The sequence below is a fragment of the Diplotaxodon limnothrissa genome, linkage group LG1 (assembly GCF_057381915.1).
Source record: "Diplotaxodon limnothrissa isolate DT_005_m linkage group LG1, D_limnothrissa_male_GT1.1, whole genome shotgun sequence".
Classification (NCBI taxonomy): domain Eukaryota; kingdom Metazoa; phylum Chordata; class Actinopteri; order Cichliformes; family Cichlidae; genus Diplotaxodon; species Diplotaxodon limnothrissa.
Window position 1 is genome coordinate 18,728,854 of NC_140596.1, and position 20,899 is coordinate 18,749,752.

At 38.1% G+C, this 20,899-nt stretch overlaps 1 protein-coding gene across 1 annotated transcript; it reads right to left on the reverse strand.

The window, feature by feature from the left end:
• Positions 1-1,780: 1,780 nt before the first annotated feature.
• Positions 1,781-5,483, reverse strand: rhcga (Rh family, C glycoprotein a). The gene is made up of 11 exons (XM_085354377.1): positions 5,255-5,483; positions 4,367-4,559; positions 4,110-4,260; positions 3,844-3,991; positions 3,587-3,753; positions 3,366-3,503; positions 2,887-3,023; positions 2,426-2,550; positions 2,080-2,153; positions 1,907-1,980; positions 1,781-1,814 (listed from the first exon to the last, which is right to left on the reverse strand). The coding sequence occupies exons 1-11, from the start codon at positions 5,481-5,483 to the stop codon at positions 1,781-1,783; spliced, it is 1,470 nt and encodes a 489-aa protein (XP_085210503.1).
• Between the last annotated feature and the right edge of the window lie 15,416 nt (positions 5,484-20,899).

Below are 20,899 nucleotides of genomic sequence, written 5' to 3' on the forward strand. Positions count from 1 at the left end.
CACAACAGAGCCAGCAGTGCACCGGCAGAAATGCATTTCTTACTTGGAAATTCCGACACCACTTCACATTTAAAGAAGAAAGGGACGGGTGAAATCTGACCGTGCAATGCAAACTTTGTTTATTCATGCAGGCCTATATGACAGAGAATGTGCATCTTCTTTTTGTTTTCATATTTTTTAGGCCTACAAGTGGCTGAAATATAAATAAAGCTATGAAAAAATATGTTAATATAACTGCAAAACACACAAAATACCAGTATCCTTCTTACAGCACATAAACATAGATACTGGCTAGTTGGTATACCAGCTGATGGTCAAGAATAAATGCAGTTGAGATACTTTATTAAGGAATATTACTAAAATACTCTACATAGTTATTTTGTTGAGTGAGAATCTGCCTTGTGAAAATCCCCATATTCCAGAAGGCCATGTGCTTTCTGGACGCAGTGGGCTTTACATGACATGGTGTGGCTGTATCTAAACGTTTCTTAACTTCATCTAAAAGAAGACTGAAAAAAAACTTGCAGCTCCAGTCATTTATTGATTTGGGTGAGCTCATTCTGACTTTATATTCACTTGGCAATGATTACTTATCATAATACAAATTGGACGGCACATATTTGCCTAGAGGTTATTTAGACATGCGAATAGTAAAGAAATTCTTATTGTTTTCTACTGAAAATACATTAATTTTTCATTTTGTTCGTAATACTGACCTAAAACTATTCCGCTCACAAAGGTTGTAATGATCAACAATGTTGAAACTAATTTAGAGAGCTGTGCATTTCTTCACTCAGCACACTGGGAAAGCAGTTTGTTTTCATTCCATCAAACTGACACAAGCTTCTTTAATATTTTTTGGTCACACCATTTCCAATAAGTGTTAAGTCTAAATAATCTAAGCACCTTTGTGTTATTAAATCACATTTTAAGATAGTTCAGTACATTTAGTGGAGTTGAAATCCTGTAAAACGATCAAGCAGATGAGTCTTCAAGATCTAGAACATTTCTCACAAACTAAAAATAACAACAATCATGTTTCATTCATCACACAAATGTTATATTAGCATTGATTCCCTTACCGCATCAGTTTATCCAATAAACTGAATCCATAATATGCCAGAAGTAAATCAAGCAAGTTCTTACATACAATCTTACATTCTTTATTGGAGGTAACATTCAACAGCAACCAAATTGCTAGAGGTTGTATCATAGTTACTATAATTAAAACTTCTAAAGAGGCAATCTGCAATTTATGCAGCAAACTAATTGTTGAACTATATGTACATAGCGGCATATAGTTAAAAAGCTATAAATAATTTTATAGAAATAATTCAACTAATAACAATACACAATTTGTCTTTGTTATTACAGTTTTGGCTGCACAATAATATTCCGCAGTGCATAATTAGCTTATAGACAGATTATCTTTTACATGTACTTGGCATTCTGAAGTCAGAATGATATATGTTGCTTCCAAAGTGAAGGTAAAAATCAACATTTTGAGAACAGTTTGAAGCTCCAGCAGCTTTAAAAACCTTGATTCCAAATAATATTTTGTTGAATTGGACATTTACTGATTATTTTATGTTGTTTTAACTTAAAGCTTCTAATAGCTGATAATAGGCAACTACATGAGACATAAATTGTGCAAAACAATACTTGTATATTAAAACATTTTCATGTGGCTTATTTTCCAAAGCTCCTTCATCAGTTCATGTTTATCAGCTGCATAAAGTTCATGAGGATATAAAGGGGACTGGACTCCTGCTGCAAGTCTCTAACTTTCCTCCAGAGAGAATTGTGACTCATGTCTGTGAAAGAAAAGAGGAAAATGAGTTAACAAGAATTTCATGAGGAGGAGGAAGTGGTAAGTAAGGAGGACAGTTAAAGTTTCTGAGCTTACGTGTCTTGGTGCTTGTTTATCATGTGGTTGTTGTATTCCAAAACAGGAGGGATTGTCTCTTCATCCTCAGGAAGCTGGAACCAAAAGATGAAATCAGAAAGCGAACCAAAATGAACCAGTATTTAAAGGCCTGCATAGTCAAAGGGCAAGAACACCATCTAGTGCAGTCTCACCTCCCAGTACGCTTCATCATCAAAGCAAAAGTCATCAGCAGGATCTCCCCAGAGGGGAAACCTCAGGATGAAACCTTTAAAAAGAGAATATTATATCATTAAGATTTGTTACTTACATTATCCTTGCCTATCATAGCATTGTTCACTGTAAATTTTATACTTAAAAAAAATAAAAAAAAATAAAAAAAGGTGTCTCAAAAATAGTCACAATAGCCTTTCCTGATTTTCATTTTATCTAGTTTTCTTAAAATTCTGCATAAATGTTGTTTTTAAATACTTCATGGAGTTCTTTAAAAAAGAAATAAATCTTTCCAAGTGAAAGCAAAAATGATGTTATGAAACTCACCAACACAGACTCCTCCAACCAGTCCAAATGCAATTGCTACACATGTGCCAGCAGCCTGGTAGGCTCCCTGCGTTGACATACTCCTGTTTTCAAACTTGCCACTCAAGCCAAATGTCTCGACCAGCCTGCACAGGAAAAAAACAACAACAACAAACAAACAACAACTCTTGAATTTCGGTGCATTTTCAACACATCACAACTTGTGCTGTCAGCGTTAATCTCGCTAAAAAATAACCGCATTAACGCGGCAACTCTCCGTTAACGTCATTTTAGTGAGATTAACGCTGACAGCACTAATCATAACTGAAGTAGAAAGTTCAAATGTCACTGCATAGTTAATGTGAGTCTTTCAAAAAAGGAGGCTGAATAACTGGGCGTGTGGATCCCTAGAAGTAGTCAGTAAACAGGTCTGGTCAGTTTTTGAATTCCAAGTTTTATGTGTATTCGCGTTTGTCACTCACCCCTCTTTGCCATAGACCTCTTCAGTAGCTGCTGCAGCAACTATGGCACCTACGAAGCCACCGAGCATCCCTGGCACGGCATGCAAGTTGTGGATGCCACATGTATCCTGGAGCTTGAGCCTTTTCTCCAAAAAGGGCTGAGAAAAATAAAGTCACAACTAATTAGCAGTCTTTTTTTTTTTTTACTAATAGCCTGTGTCAGTGATCTTTTATTCATCAATTTGTCAATTGGATGGCATCAATTTCACAGTCACCACACCTTGCTTCCATTTATTGTAAAGTATTCATCCTATACTTAATATTAAAACCATGCAGTGACTGCTCTTAAAATTCTTCCTCATTGTTCTTATCAGACTCCTGATTTCCGCACAGCAGTTTTTGCATGTCACTGCTTCTTTCTTTGTTTTTCCTATGATAACACCAGAACACAAAAATCTCTCAGAACAGAAGCTAGGGGGTTAAAGAATGGCATCACTCACCGTGACATATAAGTACCCAAAGGTGGAGATGATACCACAGCAGAAACCCACAATGATTGAACCGTAAGGAGTGATCATAAACTCTGCTGATGTCCCCATTGCAACCCCAGCAGCCAGAGAGGCATTCTGGATATGTACCTGTCAGATAAAAGTGGAACATTAGCGTTCATAAATAAGTCGATTTCATAAGCTTCTGTATCATTTCCCTTTGTGTGCCATACCATGTCTAATTTTCCTTTCTTTTGACCCATACTGGAGATGGCGAAAGTGGTAAGAACACAGGCAGCGAGGGAAAGGTAAGTGTTGATGACTGTTCTATGCTGTCCAGCACCGTGGTTTGTGATGGCCGAGTTAAAACTGGGCCAGAACATCCACAGGAACAGTGCACCTGCAAGGTGTAAGAAAGGCAAGGACACATGTTAGGTGGGTTAAACAAAATACAGAGTTTGGCAAACTCTGTAATTTTCCATTTACTCACCAATCATAGCAAACAGATCAGAGTGGTAGACAGACCCATTGAGACGTTTACTTAAGTTCAGGTTTGGTCGGTACAGCACCCAGGAGATGGCCAAACCATAGTACCCTCCAAAGGTGTGAATGACCATGGAGCCACCAGCATCTCTGCACTGTGAAAATAATTACGCTTTTTTAAATGGGCAGAAAAACAGAACTGCAAATCCCCACAATACAATTTTTAAACTCTGAAGGAAAGTTCAAATTTTTAATGTGGCTGCCGAGACTCACATGAAAGAGGTCAAGGATGATGTATTCCTCCACAGCAAAAAGTGTGACACCAAATAAGGTGACAATCATCAGCTGGACAGGGCTTACTTTCCCCAGGAGAGCCCCGTAGGCGATCAGAGATCCAGCACAGCAGAAGTCAGCGTTAATCAGACTGAAGGAAAGCAACCACAGTTCAAGCCGGTTATTAACATTTACAAGTTAAAGAATGTGGTTTCATTTTTGAATTACATAACTCACCAAGGAGCGATGGCACTTACCTCTCAATTCCGATGGTGATTTTTCCAGTGACGGGGTCCAAACTGTGGAACCAACCTTGCATGAGGAGAGCCCACTGTAGACCAAAGGCGGCGATTAGAAAGTTAAATCCCACGCCACCGAAGCTGTAGCGCTTCAGGAAAGTCATGAGAAAGCCAAAGCCTACAAAGATCATGACATGGACGTCCTGGAAGCCTGCAGAGATTTAAAAAAAAAAAATTTCAGTGTTTTTGCGATCCCACCTGCCTTTTATTATTATTAATATTGAGTAAAACAGAAGGAGTCTGAAATGTTGTTTAACACTTTATTTCTTTTTTTTAAGTTATATTAATATTTCCAGTTTAATGTAAACTCTTCTTTAAGGATGTCAGCACGTAGATCACTGGGAAGACAATCTGTTAGTTTCTCAGGGACATTGCACATTACAACATTTTCAGTAGTTAAGTACTGCCACATTACCGCACATAAGCCTGAAAAAAGTATGTTTTATTATTATCATCATTGCCATCATTATCTTTTATTACTATTTCCAGCTTTTTTCCCCCTGTGGCATACAAAAAAAAGATACCTTCTGTAAAAGTATTCAGCCTTTGAAAGTAAAAATGATTATTATCATTATTGTTGTTGTAAATATTGGTGGGGGAGGAATTCACCGTCATCCCTTAGACATCAGTGGAAACTGCCAAAGATCTCAGACAATAGTGTCTGCTTTCACAGCATTAAGCGAGAAAACACGGCACTTTTATTTATTCACACATACATGTATCCCAAAAGTGCATGCATGCATGCATGCATGTCCGAGCTACGTTTAGCATGCATATGCTACAAGTAGCAAATGCACTTGAAAATAAAAAAGAGATTTCTTAAAGGCTGTCTGTTGTTGTACTTACTTGGATATCTGAAGTAGAAGTCATTCTCAATGTTGCTGGTGATGTTATGACTCCTTTTGAACTCATGCCATCCTTTTTCATCCGATTCCTCGTCATACCGGATAAAAACTCCAAAGAGAATAACCATAGCAATCTGCCAGACGAAGCAAACAGCCGGTAAACTAACACGTATATAGGTGTTGTTCTGCGGGCCGAAGAAATTTCCAGCTCTTTCACAGCAGTTTCCCATCTTGATGACTTTCTTCTGACGATGCTCTGATCGCTCCTCAGGTAGGGTCCTCACTCAGCTGTGACTTCAAGCTGGCTGTCAGCATCTTATATATTGTGAACTTTGGGAGGGGGTGTGACTCTCTCTACCACTCACAAGCAAGGTGTGTGCTCGTGTTATCTTTCATGAGCTAAACCACTCCTTACCTGCTGCTCTGCTCTTCCTGTTAAAAGTAGGGGACGTTATTCCTAGAACAGGCAGCAGGAAATAATCAGATTGCATCACTATACTAACCCAGTATGACTTCTTAAAATGCCATTATATCAAAGTTGTCCAATGGGTTAAAAACAGTAAATATTACACCAGAAGCTATATTTGCAGCCGGAATAAAGAATACTACTGCTTATTTAATGCTGCACTGAAAATCAGTTATGTGTGACAGCCGTGTGCTCTGTCCAGGCATGAAACTGGTGTCAGGTGAACACACTTGTCAGTAAGGGTTATACTACATTGTAGAGATTCATACTCAATTTAGGATTCTTTTTTTACCAAATTCTTTTTTTAAAATTTCTTTTACAATTTTTTATTTTATGTAACAGCACCATATCTGCCATGCCCTTTACTGCTCTTTGAAACAGTGTCTGCTTTCTTGGGATGAAGTGAGCAAACACAGCCTGTTCCCAGTTTTATACTTGAACATCAATTTTACGCGGCCGAGCTGACTAAAGCAATGCAAACCACCTTCCTCTGTGCACTGCCCACATCCTTGACATGCAAGATTAAACATCAGCACTCTAATATTTAGTCTGTAAATCTGCATAAAGCCACCTACAATGCTTTTGTTAGTTTTGTGTATGTGATGCTTTGCTCACTGTTTTACAGTGAGTAAAGGGTGCTGCTGACTGTTGTCCCCTCAGTGCCTCACATGTCTAATGCTTACAGTATCTGGATACGTTTTGTTCTCACTGTGTTTCCACGTTTTGGTGATTATCTCATCAAAGAGATTCCAGTTTAAGGACTCATCATGTGCTGGGTAGAAGCTCTCTTGCACTTGAGTGACACATGCAACATTCTTGATTGTATCTGGTTTCTCTCTTCAAAGATAATCCACCTTCTTCAACTCGTTATGTAATGCCCTGAGCAATCATATAATCACATTTATATCCTCCAGCAACATATGAGACATTATTTGTATAGAGCTTAACAGGCCTCATAGACAATTTACCTTCCTTGCATCATAAGTCAAGTACAAAATATTGGAAGGAAATTTCTTTCATTTAGGTGTATAAGTCGTCATATCGTAATGTTTTGAGGGTGCTTGCGCTGTAACACATTGCATTGCATATGTATCCTTATACAGTGCTCTGTTTTGATGTGGAATAAAACTAATTCAATCAAATCTAAAGTAAGGCTTCAATATGTAAGTTGAGCATGTAGTTCATAAAGGCTAAAAAAAATTCCACATACCAAAAACCTTTTACTTTATTGCTTTATCCGAGTAAGAAGAAACAACAACAATCTGTATTTTGAGCAAGCAGCAGTTTATGATATACACATATACATACATACGTACGTACGTACGTACGTATTTGTGTGTGTGTGTGTGTGTGTGTGTGTGTGTGTGTGTGTGTGTGTGTGTTTTGGTTATGTAGTCGCAGCATTAATTTGAAGTCCTGACCATTTCCATGTTTTTATGTTATTTTGTTTTTTGTTTTAATTGTGTTGGTTTGTTAATCTGTTTGACGCTTATCTATAACTCAAGCATAAAAAAAGCACCTGACTCTGGGGATGAAAAGCTATATATTTAGGCACTTTGTTATTAGGAGTCTGCTACCATTTGTTTAACTGAAAAATAGCAAAACATGCACGTTTGCACATATTTCGAGAAATAAAATAATTTCCTAGCACAATATAAAGAAATGAGGGACGACTGGCAAATTATCCTTTCCTTGTCAAGACTGCTAGCTGACATTGTCGCACACAGGGATCTTAACTGGCAGCAGGGTGGCATTAAGTAATAATGTCTCTCAGTGAAGTTTAATTTTGAAGCCCTGTCACAGCCTAACTGAAATGCGCTAAGGCAAAAGGCAGCCATGTTTTCATGAATGAATGCTGCAGTGATCATGCCGTCTTTAGTCTATGATGGAAAGAAAAAGTCCACATGGAGTATTTCAGTTGGCACAATCGTGTATCTGTAAAGCCATTATCATTCAGCATAGTTGATGGAAAAATTATACAATGTTGCCTAGAAATATGTTCAAACATGTGACAGAGGAACAGTACAGAGGTTTCAGATTTTATCTGATGAAGTTATTTCAGAAATGCTGTAGTCAATTGGTGTCACATGTTCAGCATTGACGACAGAGCTCCTAAGTGATCCCAGTAGAGATATTAAGAGCTCCTGTCAATCAGCAGGTAAGGTAGAAGCAGATCAGTGCACCGCAACTATTCAAACAAAGTTTTTCAATTGTCTTCTATTTCTTTATTAGACATTGCCTTAAACACACACACACACACACACACACACACACACACACACACAATGTATCATCATCAGTCATGGATTGGCCTCCCCAGAGTCTGGACCTCAACATTACTGAAGCAGTGTGGGATCTATTTGACAGGGAACAGAAGAGAAGGCAGCCAATGTCCAAAGATGCCCTTTGAATGTCCCCCAACTTGCCTGAAGAGTTATTTCTGAAGACTACCTAAAGAAATTAAAAGAAAGCTTGCCCAAGAGAGCTGATCGTGCTACTAGAGACATACCAAATAAGAATTTTAAGCCCATTAGATTGTAACCTCTGTTTTTGCGTTATATACTGTGTTTAAATGCATGTTTGCATTTAAACACATCTGTGTAGCAAATGCTAATGCTAATGACACAAATGAGTGTCAGTTCAGTGCACTGAATGGTACCATCCAATATCATTGAATCAAAATGACAAGCAGAAGAAGTCAACTTTGAAAGAGTTATTGTTAGGACACAGAAGACAGGAGCTTCATTGACAGGGGGTTTCAACTGTCTCATGTTTCAAAAGAAAAACTGACAAAAGCAATACCTATATTTAGATCACTTGCAAACAAATCAGTAAAAAGGACTGTAAACTGTGTTTAGTGGGGCATATAGCTATGGGGAAAATATGGCATAAAACTAGGTTGTGATTATGGCTATGATGGGTAAAAACTGAGGTGTGGGCAGAGGTGTGACCTTTGTTGCTGCTGATGGGGGACTTGTCAGAAAAAGGTTGAGAACCATCACACTAGTGTCACAGGAAACAGTATCAGCCCAGTACATGATCACGGACGTTCTGCAGGTCATAACTTACTGTTGACATTTGCAAACAGCAGCAAATTTGCAGTTATGCAAATTAACAAAGATGAATGCACATTGGTGATTTCAGTAATGTTAAAAGCACCGGCAATGTTCTACAGAGATCTGGAAGTCATACTTCGCTATACTCTCGACACTTAGTGTGTAGCTTACACCAAGATAATGATCTAAGACTGAAAACTTGTGCCCTAAATGAGATGATCCAGTTCTGTTTTGCTCTGAGAAGAATTGTTGCTGACACGGTCAATGTAAATCAGTACAGAGGTGTTGTGAGCCTTCCTGTCTTATTTTGATAGTCTCTCGCCCTTTGTGCATCATGTTCAGGTTGCTCTGTCTCATTTCCCTGATTTAGTTCAGCTGTGTCCCTTTGTGTGCCAGCTCCATGATTGCCTCATGTGTGTATTTAAGCGTTCAGTTTCCTTAATTCATTGTTGCAATCTCCCATCATGTGGTGTGTCTTCTTTGCGTTTTATTCTCCTAGTTGATTATTAATTCCATTCTGGGTTCCATGTTTCCTAGATTGTATTTTTCCTTTAAGTCCAGCAATAAAACTGGTTTTAAGTTCAGTTCCGCCCCTAAGTCCACACCTGAGCATGCCACGCACAGCACTAAATGACACATAAGGGCTCTGCAAATGATTTTAAGAGTATGGAAATGATCTCAATCATGAGCTGTGGCATTAAGAATATCAAATCTCAACAGTTTTAAACAGTGCTCTCCATCACAATCAGTAAAACACACACTGAGGGAAGACAGGGATACTCCGTCTAATGAGGCTTGATGAAACAACATCAAGGTGCTCTGAAATGGTCAAGTTCCAACACTTTACTGATTTCCTTTAAATGATCATGCTCTTGTAAGTGTCCTTTTCTTTTTCCATAGTTTTCATAAGAACTTTCCATATCGAAAACATCAGCAATCAATCCTATCAGCACAAAGGCATCAAAAAATTGTTTTCTCCTCACATGACTGATTTCTGTCATTTCCTCTTTATCGTGTCATCACTCTTCTCGGGTTTACAGCATATTTCTTTTGTGTATTCTGTTACAGATTTATGAAAGACGAGTTCATCATATGAAATTAATCTTAATAGCGCAGCTTTTCTAAAGAAAATAAAGTGTCAGTCACGTTGATTGCCCATTGATTGTGAAGGTTGACCTGGAGGAGAGTGACAAAACTGAAAGGAATTTTATACAACTTGTCAGGTATGTACAGCAACAGCGCGCAAGATGTCGCAGCGATAGGACTGCGTCAGGCAGAAACCTACAGGACAATCCTGTAGATGATCTGACATGCAGATTACCTGTAGAAGCATTTTAGAACAGACAAGAGTTTTACTTTGTCAGACAGCATCTTTGTCTCTCACGTGGTCCATCATGCGACTTCTGGTCAAAGCACATGCAGGTTAGTCACACAGCCTCACAGGTGATTGAGCTAAACTGGGCACACACTACCGCATTATTGATGGGATAAGCTGCTTCCATGGGTGTCTTTACATCAGGATTTGGGTTGTAGAATGTGTTGCTTTTTGCATGTTGCTAAAACACTAGATTTAGATTTGATTTGATTTTGATTGTTTGAATAATTTGATTAAATTAATTTAATTTTTGAAATTCAAATAAAAAACAGCTAAATAATTGGAAACATATTAACTTCAATGAGTTTAAGAAAAGAATGTATCCAGTGTCTACTGCTTTGTCCAGATTTTATGACTATGACTGTTTCTACTGAGGAGAAATTGGGATCTGTTCTGTGTCCTCAAGGCATTCAGTCAATCACTGTCTTCTACGTCATTTCTTCAAACAGTTCTAGTCTAGAAGTGATTGATTTCCTGAATGATTTGGAAATTGAAACTCTACACTAGGACATTAAACAAAGTTCAGTGGAATTAAACATTTTATAGCTGCAGATTTGTGCTCAATGTTCTACTGTCATCACCGTCAAACTAAGTTAACCCTATTGTTTGTGTTTTCATTTTGAATTTCTGGATCTTTAGTTAAATTTTTAACACCCTTTGTTTGGAGAGCTTACATACCACCTAAACCATTCAGCTCCGGTTTTAGTACGTTTATCTTTTTTATGCATTTCTTAAAATCTTTTATACTAGTTTTATACTAATTTTTCATCTTTAATTGTTACAATTACAGTGCATGGAAAACAGAAAAAGAAGTCCCTTTTATAAGCAAATCATTGTATGCACATCGTTTACGAGATTTAGCTACACAGCACTGTACAAAAATCTTGAGTAGGTCTTCCATTAAGACCTTTTTCAGTGAAAATTATATGGATCAACTGAAAGACCATAATCATCATTCAGATCTTTTCTCCTCTATTTGTTGAGTAGGGGTGCAACGATACTCGTATCGATATTGAACCGTTCGATACAGTGCTTTCGGTTCGGTACGCATATGTATCGAACAATACAAAATTTTTAATTTATTTTATCAACTTTTCTTCTGACCATGCTGTCTGTGTTGAGAGCTCAGTGGATCTGCGTTCGACTACTCCGCCTAGGCTGCACTGTCAAGCGCAGATCCACTGAGCGCAGCGCAAGCTAGCAAGACAGAAGCTAAGCTCGTTGCAACATGGCAAATTGAACCTCCCCCACCCTCATTCAGATCTGGCGTTTGGAACCATTTTGGTCTTCATGTGAAGTATGACCCTGAAGGTAAGCGCATCATGGACAAAAGTAAAACAGTGTGTCGGATGTGCCACGCAATGCTCAATTACATTGGTGGGAACTACTGCGTTAGCGCAGTTACCTCGTTAACGTGTTGACGCCGTCCAGCCCCACACACGGGGCTATCCGCGGTAGCTCGTTAACCGTGATTTGCCGTGTTGTGGCGTTAACGTCATTTCAGATTAACGCTGACAGCACTAGTGGGAACAAAATGAATATGACTGCACATTTACGCCAACATCTTAGTGCAAAGACAAGTGGAAGCAGACAAAAACAACAAGCAGGCATGCTACAAACTTTACCCGAGTCATTTAGACAGCCATTAGCACATGATTCTCCTTATGGGGACCTGATATGTTTAATATGCTGCTGAGAATATAGCCCAGAAGAAGCGTATAGTATAGCTTTTATTTTGGAAAGAGCCCATTTCTCTGTAATAAACTCTCTTTTCCAAAGATGAGTGATTTCTCGATCAGATATATTTATTTTATCCCTTTGTTGTTTCAGCAACATTAAATTTAAAAACTGTACGTTTGAGTTAAAATATATATTTATAATTTTAATAAATGACAAATTAAAAAAGCATGAACATTTTTTCTCTGTATCGAAAAAATATCGAACCGTGACACCAAAGTATCGAACCAACTGTGAATTTTGTGTATCGTTGCACCCCTAGTGTTCAGTTACCTCAAATGTTTTAAGGACATGCTGCACACCAGACTGAGATCTATCAAGTTTTGTGCCAATAGCTTTTTAAGTAATCACTTTGTTGATGCAAAAACTTTTTCTGTCACACTGTTATTTTTAGAATTATTCGTAGATTTGGCTAAAGAAATTTGTGGCAGGATGCTAGCAATAATGTGCATACAAATACAAGTTAGAGTTGGTTCTTTCCTCTGTTTTCTGTCATGTGTCAACACAACACTGATTTATCAGTTAAGTTAGGTGCCCTTGTTATGTTTGAATGAATAATATAACTGATTTAAGTGGCTTAACAACTTAACATTAATCCGAAAATGGGAAAGTACAAGGACTGGAGTGAAAACGAATGAAAAAGCACACAGTGTCCCAAGAAAACCATTGAAAGAGCTTCAGAAAGGCTCGAGAACTATTGCTCAAGACTGATTTAAAATCTTATTACAGGAAAGTCTGGCTCCTTGGAAGCATAGTATGAATAATGAGGGGTGGTTCAAGACTTACACAGCTCTGTACAGTCACTGGCAAAGTATCTGTGTCAATCTGCCAGTTTACGTAGTCATAAACTGAGATCTAATGTGGCAGCATGATGGCATTGGGAGAAGTAAGAATGTTTCTCGGTGAAGTTTGTTTTTAAAGCCCTGCCACACCTGGCTAAAGACTTATGCACAGGATTTTCTGCTGCATCTCTCATTTGCTTCTATATGTTAGAGCCTCTTTTGCTGCCTGTTATAGGCATACATACATTTTTGATTTTCAGTTATACTCAGTACATTAATGCCATTTTTCCCCACAAACAATCCACAAAACTAATAGCGAAACAATTATGCATCTGAACTTTTTTAGAAATTAGAAAAAGTTGTTGGATAGTTTTTCTCTCAGTCTTGTCGAGTCCACCTAAATGTTTTTAGTTGTTTCAACCTGTTAATCTTCCTTCTGTAACTGTGTTTTCTTTTTTTTCTTTACATGTATATATATATATACACAGGTATATACATGTTCCTGTTGTAGATCTGAGCAGTAGCGATGCACAGAGTTACTGAATACCACTCATAACAAGAGTCAGGTGACACTGGTAACATTGCACACAGTAGAGGTTTCGTATTTACATGAGGAGGTTAAATAGCTTTGTGCATTTGTTCTTGCTGCCATTTCCTGTTTGTGTCATGCATGTATATTTTTTCTCCTCTTGCCTTAATTTGATTAAAATTCACTCAGTTATTCTCAATAATCTGTAAACCATTGCTCTCTTAGCAGTTTGATTCTTCGTTACTTTATTTCATTTCCATCACTATTCATACTTGAGAGCATAAAACTTTTTTCAGCATTAAACTTTTTCCAGCATTTTCTTCTCCTATTTTGTTGTACCCAAAAAAATTTAAGCATATTCTGATCAAGACAGTTAAGCTGATATTCATTAAAGAAAAGTTGGTATACTTTTGTCCGTTCTCTGACCTAATTTTTAACAATCAATAACTGCAAAAAACATGGAGGACCTTACAGCTCCCCAAAAGTGGACCCAAAATGTTTCTATTGTCTTTAACCCTTAATATGATGTTGTTAAATTTGGGTGTCACAGAGAAACGTGTCTTGCTGTTTGGGAATTGAAGCTAGGATGCAGACCCTTAGATAAAGTCCACTGGTTACTTTCCATAATCACAACTGTCTTTTTAATAGTGTGACGTGTTCTGCAGCAAAGTGCAGTAAAGTGACGTTGTCGCAGTTGTGTGTCGAGTTTAATGTGTGATTTTTTTGTCAATCGGTTGATTTGTCTTCCCTTTGCTAGCTAGCTAAGATTAGCAGTCTGCCATTGGAGGGAAAGCTGATGTTTGCTAGCAAATCCATGTACATGAATGATCTGTCCTTCCCGCTTTCATTTACAATATAAAGTCCCTTAAAGCAACTGTTTATGTGATTTAATGCTATATACATAAAACTGAACTGAATGGAATTACCTGGTCACTTACTAATGCTACCCTTACTATACTTTTTCAGTATTACGCTTCAAGAGCAGCAGGCTGGACCGCAGAACTGGTTATGAAATATCTGCAAACAGCAGCATGTGTCTGTCTCTCTCCAGACGTGTCTGGATAGTAATACCAAAATTATAAGAAAGGGTGTACTACAACTATCTCAACAATCATTAACGGCAGATTTAATGCAGTATTACCGAAGATTCATTACTTTTTTGTGTGTCCTGTCTGGCACTGTAGCAATCAGAATTATTGTCTGAAGGCCAAGAAAAAAATGCCCAACAGATTTACTTTCCCAAGTGGGCCTTTTGCTATACTGGTCCACTTGATTGTCATAGTTTATTTGATCTTTATTAGTTATTTTTATTCTAAGTTATTGTAATCAGGCCAGACTAGACTCGGGGACGGGAAAGAAAAACAAGAAGAAAAGTTCAGAAGAAAGTTAACAGAAGGAGAGGGAAAGTAGAAAAAAAGAGAGAAAAGACAATGAAAATCTGCTTCATCACCTTTGTCTTTGTGTCCTTTTTTTTTTTTTTCTCTTCTTCTTTTCCTGGATCACCTGTTGAGAAAGAAAAAAGAAAACAAGCAGAAGAAGACTAGAGCAATAGAATAAACAACAACATGATGATCTATGGGAATATAACAGTAAATACTAAATGTTAAACATTATTGTGCAGCACGTAAGATCGACAGTGCACAGTGTGCTTTGAGGTAGGAGCCAAAAAGGGTGTAGTTTGTATGTGTGAGCACCCGTGTGTACACCTGTGAGCATGAACGCACTTGTTTTTAAAAGGTTCCTTCATGTAATGATCTGTTAGAGGGTGTGGGGGGCCACAGCCCCGTCCACCAGGGCATGAAGCAGGTATGGAGGAGATCAAAACTCCAGACATCCAGAGGCCCCCAGAACACAAGAGACCAAAGAAGACCAACAGAGGGGCAGCCGCGCCACTGTCCCAGAAACATCCCAGAAAGAGCTGAGGAGAGTCCCAGATGAGGGCTCACTCAGCAGCCACGGAGCGTAAGCCAGAGGGGGTTGCAGTGACGTGCCCGGGAGCTCCGCCGGCAGCCATATTTTCACTGTATTCTTGGCAAGCATTCGGAAACTGCCTGTAATATCAGTTCAAATTTATTTTATACGGACATTAGTCACAATCTGAAAACTGCACCAACAAAGCCGCTTATTCCAGGTTTATTCTCACTGGATTTGTGTAATAACTCGTGAAGACATCAGATATGTAACAACAGTGCTTTCAGGCGTTGTAACAGCTGGGCCTACATTTGAAAATCAGAGATGTTAGAGGGGGGTAAATTACTGACTTGCCTATTGTTTGTTTCGTTTTTGCTTTTCAGTGGAAAGTTTTGTGCACTATGCATGCAGTCATATAGGTTTTGTTACCTTGGAGCCAAAAAAAGAAAATATGAAAACAGGCCTGAACATCACAAGACACTCATGTGATAACTAGAAGCTACAGAACATGTTCAACCGGTGAGGTTTCAATTACAAAATGGCCTCGGGTGGATGACTGTTAAGTAATGTACACCACGCCTTACTAACCACAAATATTTTTCATCTTAGAAATTAAGTTGTGCCAACATATTTTTCTCACTCTGTATGTACGATATTTTTTTCACGACTGCATTCCTACCCACACTTTTACTCTGCTACATTCTGACCTTGAAGAAACTAAATCTGTGCTCCTTCTGTTTAGCAGATATCTATTTGTTTATCGGAGCAAAAGAAGCAGAAATAAAGTTTGAATAATGATGCAAAAGTTAAACAACATTTTTTAAAACAAGTGGACACTAGTGGACAATGTTCATGAAGCCCTGCAACTTCATCTAGATTATCCACAATTTCATGTTTTATCCATAATCAACAAAGCTTAAAGAAAGAAAATGAAGATAGTGCTGAAAACAGCTCAAATTATCATTCAGAGAATAGACATTGATTTTAGCCATTTCAGTGAAACACAATAGCTTCAGGGTCACAGCTGAGCTTCACCTCTTCATGACATAACACACCCAAACTGGTAGTCATGTGGCACTAAACAATGTGACTTGCCTTGTCCCAACAAAACCTTTGCAACAGATTCGATGGGGTTTGTTCTTATGCAACAGTCACGAACAATAAATGTTACCTCTGAGGTTTTTTAAGCTCATATTTCTACAGAATCAAGCAACAGTAGCTTTTGTCTAGGTTCCCTTTGTAAATTATGTAGTGTACAAGTGCAGTTATGTGTACAAGTCAAACAGCTCGCACTTGTGAGGTTAAAAACGGGCGGTTGAACTGAGGTAGAATCACAGAAAACACCAGAAACTCGCACAGCAAACAAGTCCTTCTCCAGGCAAATAACCCAAATAAATCCCATGTCATTTCAGATGGCAGAAAACAAAACGGTGGATCAGTGCCACCATGTTTTCAGGTCATTAATCCTCAAGGAGGCAAACAGCAAACCCATAATAAATATTTTATAAATTGAAGCCAAACATTTTATTCTTCTGCAGTAAAACAGGCCATCATCATCGGCTTAATTACTTTGTGATGAGGATGTCTTTAAGCAGCATACTGTAATTAATTTGAATATTTTAACATTTATTTGGATGCATTTCTGTTTCTTTTTTATTGATTCACTGGTAACATAGTGATATTAATGAAAAATGGCAGCTGTGGATGATAAGTATCTAAAGAACGTGCGCTAAATTTTTTCTGAGGCCTGTGTTTATTGTCGTGGGTTGTAGGGTAGAACCAAAGAAAGTAGGAAGATGTTTTCTTTTCTTTAACAAAAGAGCTACTTATGAAGATGATAAAACAGCCTTTCAAACATTTACTTCCTGCCCTTAAATTTAAATAATTAAGTACTGAATTCCACAAGCCAGAAAATAAAAACAAACCCACCCACATGGAGTTTATAGGCTACTGAACTCAAGTCAAAACAAATCACACAAAGCTTGAATGCTGCCAGTTTGACCCACTGGCTGCTTTGAGCTGCTTCTCTTAGCGAGGAGACAAGGATGTTTTTTTTTCTACTAGGAGTCAAATGTTCTCGTCATTGTGGCAGTAATGTGGGTCCGTTTCACACAGGATGTTGAATAGTGTTCAGCCTGTGACACTGAAAATCCTCACCTCAACCAGCAGGTTCACAGCAAATAGCAAAATACACTAAACATAAATTTAGTTAGTCGTATCTGTTAGTCCGAACTGTTGAGCCATTTTTCTGATTTGTTTAAAGGTGCAGTCAGTCATTATTTGAGTTCATTTAACAGAAAATAAGAACGGTGTACTCATAAACATACATTGATTAGCTCTGTTCCACTCTGTCTAGTTTTGGTGACTTGCCTTTTGCAGTACAAGCAGGAAGGCGAGTGAGAGGAACAGGCACTGGCATGTAAAGACCGAGCTCTCCTTCAGCACCAAGAGGTGGACGAGTAAAAGCTAAAATTAACTTCCGGGTTCCATGCATTTCTGCTGAAATGCAAAATGAATGCACAGGCTTGACTTAGTGAACGAGGGTACTTTCCGCAGGTTCTGCTGATCATCCTTTTGATACTTTTAGTGTCGTTTATAAAGGATGTTGCTACCTTTTTGTGCTGTTTGAGCACTTTAGTCAATAGTGTGATCCAGAAAAGACCAGTGTTTTTACTGGTAAGGGTCAAGAAGCATTTTCTTCTCTAACCACAGCTGGGGACTAAAGTTACATCTGCACTGCTTAAAGCATATGAACTGGTGCCTGTTAGCTGTTCGGGAAGCTAAGTCAGAAGTGCAAGCTTATGTTGAACGTGTTTGTTTGCTGACCAATACATTTAATTGGTGAACTGCAGTTTCCTGAGATTGAAACACAAGGAGATGTCAAAGCAGTTCATTCTGTTGGACCAGTTCAAAGAAATTCTCCCCGAGGGTGTTGCCACATACTTTAATGAACAACAGCTTTAAAAAAAAAAAAAAAAAAGAGAGAGAGAAAATTGCATCTGAAGCAGTGGTGTAAGCACATAAACACATTGTAACACAAACTAAATACAGTAGAAACCAGGGCCGCAGATCTTGATTATTTCATCCATTATTCACGTGATCAGATTAGATAGTTTTTTTTTTATTAATGAGCGATTATAAATGTTCAAAACAGAAAAAATACATCTTTTTTAAAAGCCTTTTCATTGGTTTCCATTTTAAAAAGACAAATGTTTTAATAGTTTAACTGCAGCTACAACATCTGTCAAAAAACAAAACCCTTGTCATTTACGTGCACAATTAAAAATCTATTTTTTTAAACCAAAACATTTTCTTTAATATAAAATAAATACTTACAAGTACAGTAATGTCAAATAAAATAAGGTAAACTAAAGCATAATACAAGTTAGTCTTTACTCTGTCCCTTGGAGCGCTTTCTTCATTAGTAGAAGGCAACAAAACACGAGTTCTGCATGAGGCTGGATGCTGTGTATTTGGTGTGTGTTCATGTGCATGTGTTTTTGTGCGCGTGTGTGTTTCTAGATGTTTAAGCTTAAGCCATTTGGTGGTTGCAGTGAAGAAAAGTAAGCATTCTCTGAAGTGAACATTATCAGAGCTGAATGTTCTCAGAACATTTTCTGCTGCAGGAAACATGTTCTGGTGATGCAGATATTATTAATTAATGTTAATAATTAAAGGTAGTAATCAGTCAGTGCTCCGCTTAACAGCCCCAGGTCAGCAGTTGAGAGTTTCACCGCCCTGTGTTTGTTTTCACTGGCACTCAGAACCCCCCCCCCCCCAAAAAAAGCTTTTATATTTTTATTTTTGTATTTGTAAATATTATCCTAATTTGTTTAATATTATATTTTATTTACAATTTTAAATATTATTTTATCTAAATCTTCAAAATAATTTTAATGAAACCTTGACAGACCCTCCTGTCTAACAGTGTAAAAGCATTTAATCCCTGAGATATATTAGTAGTAGAAAAAGGAAGCACAATTTCAACTGTGCCTCTGAGTTTTTCTACATAACAAAGAAATGCTGCTCTAGTTAATTAAAGAAATGTGTCATCATGACTCTTTGGGCTTACGTAACAAGTTCCAGTAGCTCAGAGTGTCCTGTAATTATAAAACAAAGTTTGTTGATTCACAAAAACGTGAAATTTGGGCCGGGTTGGAGTCTTTGCCGGGCCAATTTTAGCCCCCACACCCTATGTTTCCTACCCCTGTGTAGACAGACTACAGCTCCATGTTAAACTTTGACAGGCTCATCTTCACTGCTGCTGCTGTGTTATCAGTCCTCCGATACATTTCTATTGCAGGTCTATTTTTAGTCACAAATGTGGATGAAATGCTTGAATTTGTATGCAAACAACTTAGCATTAGAGTTGTAGGTTAGAGTATCAAAACAAATTGTTGCATTAAGGATTTTTTATCGAGATACTCAGTGAATCATTGCAGACCAATTGGTAAGGCATGACTTTGGGTGGACCGGGCAGGTAAACATCAGACAAAGCTTCTTCAGCAGTCAGGTCCCCTCAAGGTTGTTGGAGAAAAGATAATCGTTGTTGTAGCTGCTACTATCCATCACAGTAATAAGGCGGCTGCTGTCAAACTTTACACAAAATGTTCTCAGTTGCAGATCAAGTTTAGATTTTTCTGTCACAGTTTTCATTCAGCTTAACTTCAGAGGAATGTGCTCCAGGATACACGCCACATACACCCCCAGTCCAAATCTATTCATTGTGTTCTTCTTTTTTCTCTGACAGCTGATCCTGTTAATTCTGTTCTGTTCACAGGTATGGAGATGAATGCATTTTCTGCACCTTTCTGTCATTTGGCGTTGACCCCTGATTTGGTACAGTGGGGAGATTCAGGAGTATGTCCCTCTTTGCCTGTTCCTGGTGTTACCATTATTGAGGGGAAAAAATGTGGCCACAGTTACCTACATTGCCAGTAGTGTCCTCAAATCTAGTAGTAAAGGATGTCAGAGACCAGAATTTACCAGAGGTATTACTGCCTGTGGCGTAACCAGGGCTCAGAGTAATAAAACTGAGCAGGCTGAGGTCACTCCCTCACCTGCCGGGGAGGTTGTTTCTTTGACTGATTTCCCTGTATTCAACTCCTTGGCGAAGTAACAGCAGGAAAATCCTTTCCTGCTTTTTAGACTTCTGGTTGGTTAAATCTTCTTTTTAATGCTCTGACATTTTATTGTTCAGCACTTTGTGATCTTTCTCTTGAAATCTAACTTACTTACTTTTGAGTCGGGTCTCTCTCAGTAGTGACATAAACAGTGCTACGCATGGTTTGCTGGTCACTAAATGGTTACCAGATAGAGAAAAGGTAGGTTGTTCAAGTTGGCATTGCAGACTGCTCATGATGTTGTGGCTGGTCAATCAAAAAAAATGAAAGCGATCCCCCTTGTATTTCTTGTGTCATTTTCCAGCAATCTCTATCTCTTTTGAGTATCTATGTTTGATATCAGGCTTAAAACTTTCCTTTTTGATACAGTTCATAGTTAGACATGGATCAGGTGAACCTGAAACCTCTTACTTTTGCTGTAATATTTCCAGGCTGCTGGGGCCTTCCGTTGATACAGTGTTTTCTCTTCTCTTCGCTGAGTTTTACCTTTACCTCATCTGTTGCTGAGCTAAAGGTTTATTTATACTGCAGGTGCACATGCAGCCCAAAGTGCTTCAAAAAGAAACAACAATAAGAATAATACTGTAGATAAAAGTATCACTTTCTAATTATAAGGAGATATAAAACTAAAACTTCAAGTTCCTGCAGGCCCAATTTTGTTTTGCCT

Bases quoted from the DNA above. Each gene is read 5' to 3' on its own strand.
- rhcga (XM_085354377.1), bottom strand. From the start codon at position 5,483: ATGGGAAACTGCTGTGAAAGAGCTGGAAATTTCTTCGGCCCGCAGAAC. The intron at 3,504-3,586 runs GTATGGCACACA...TTTATCTGACAG, and splicing joins AGAAAGGAAAATTAGACATG to GTACATATCCAGAATGCCTC. The intron at 3,024-3,365 runs GTGAGTGATGCC...TATTTTTCTCAG, and splicing joins TTGGGTACTTATATGTCACG to CCCTTTTTGGAGAAAAGGCT.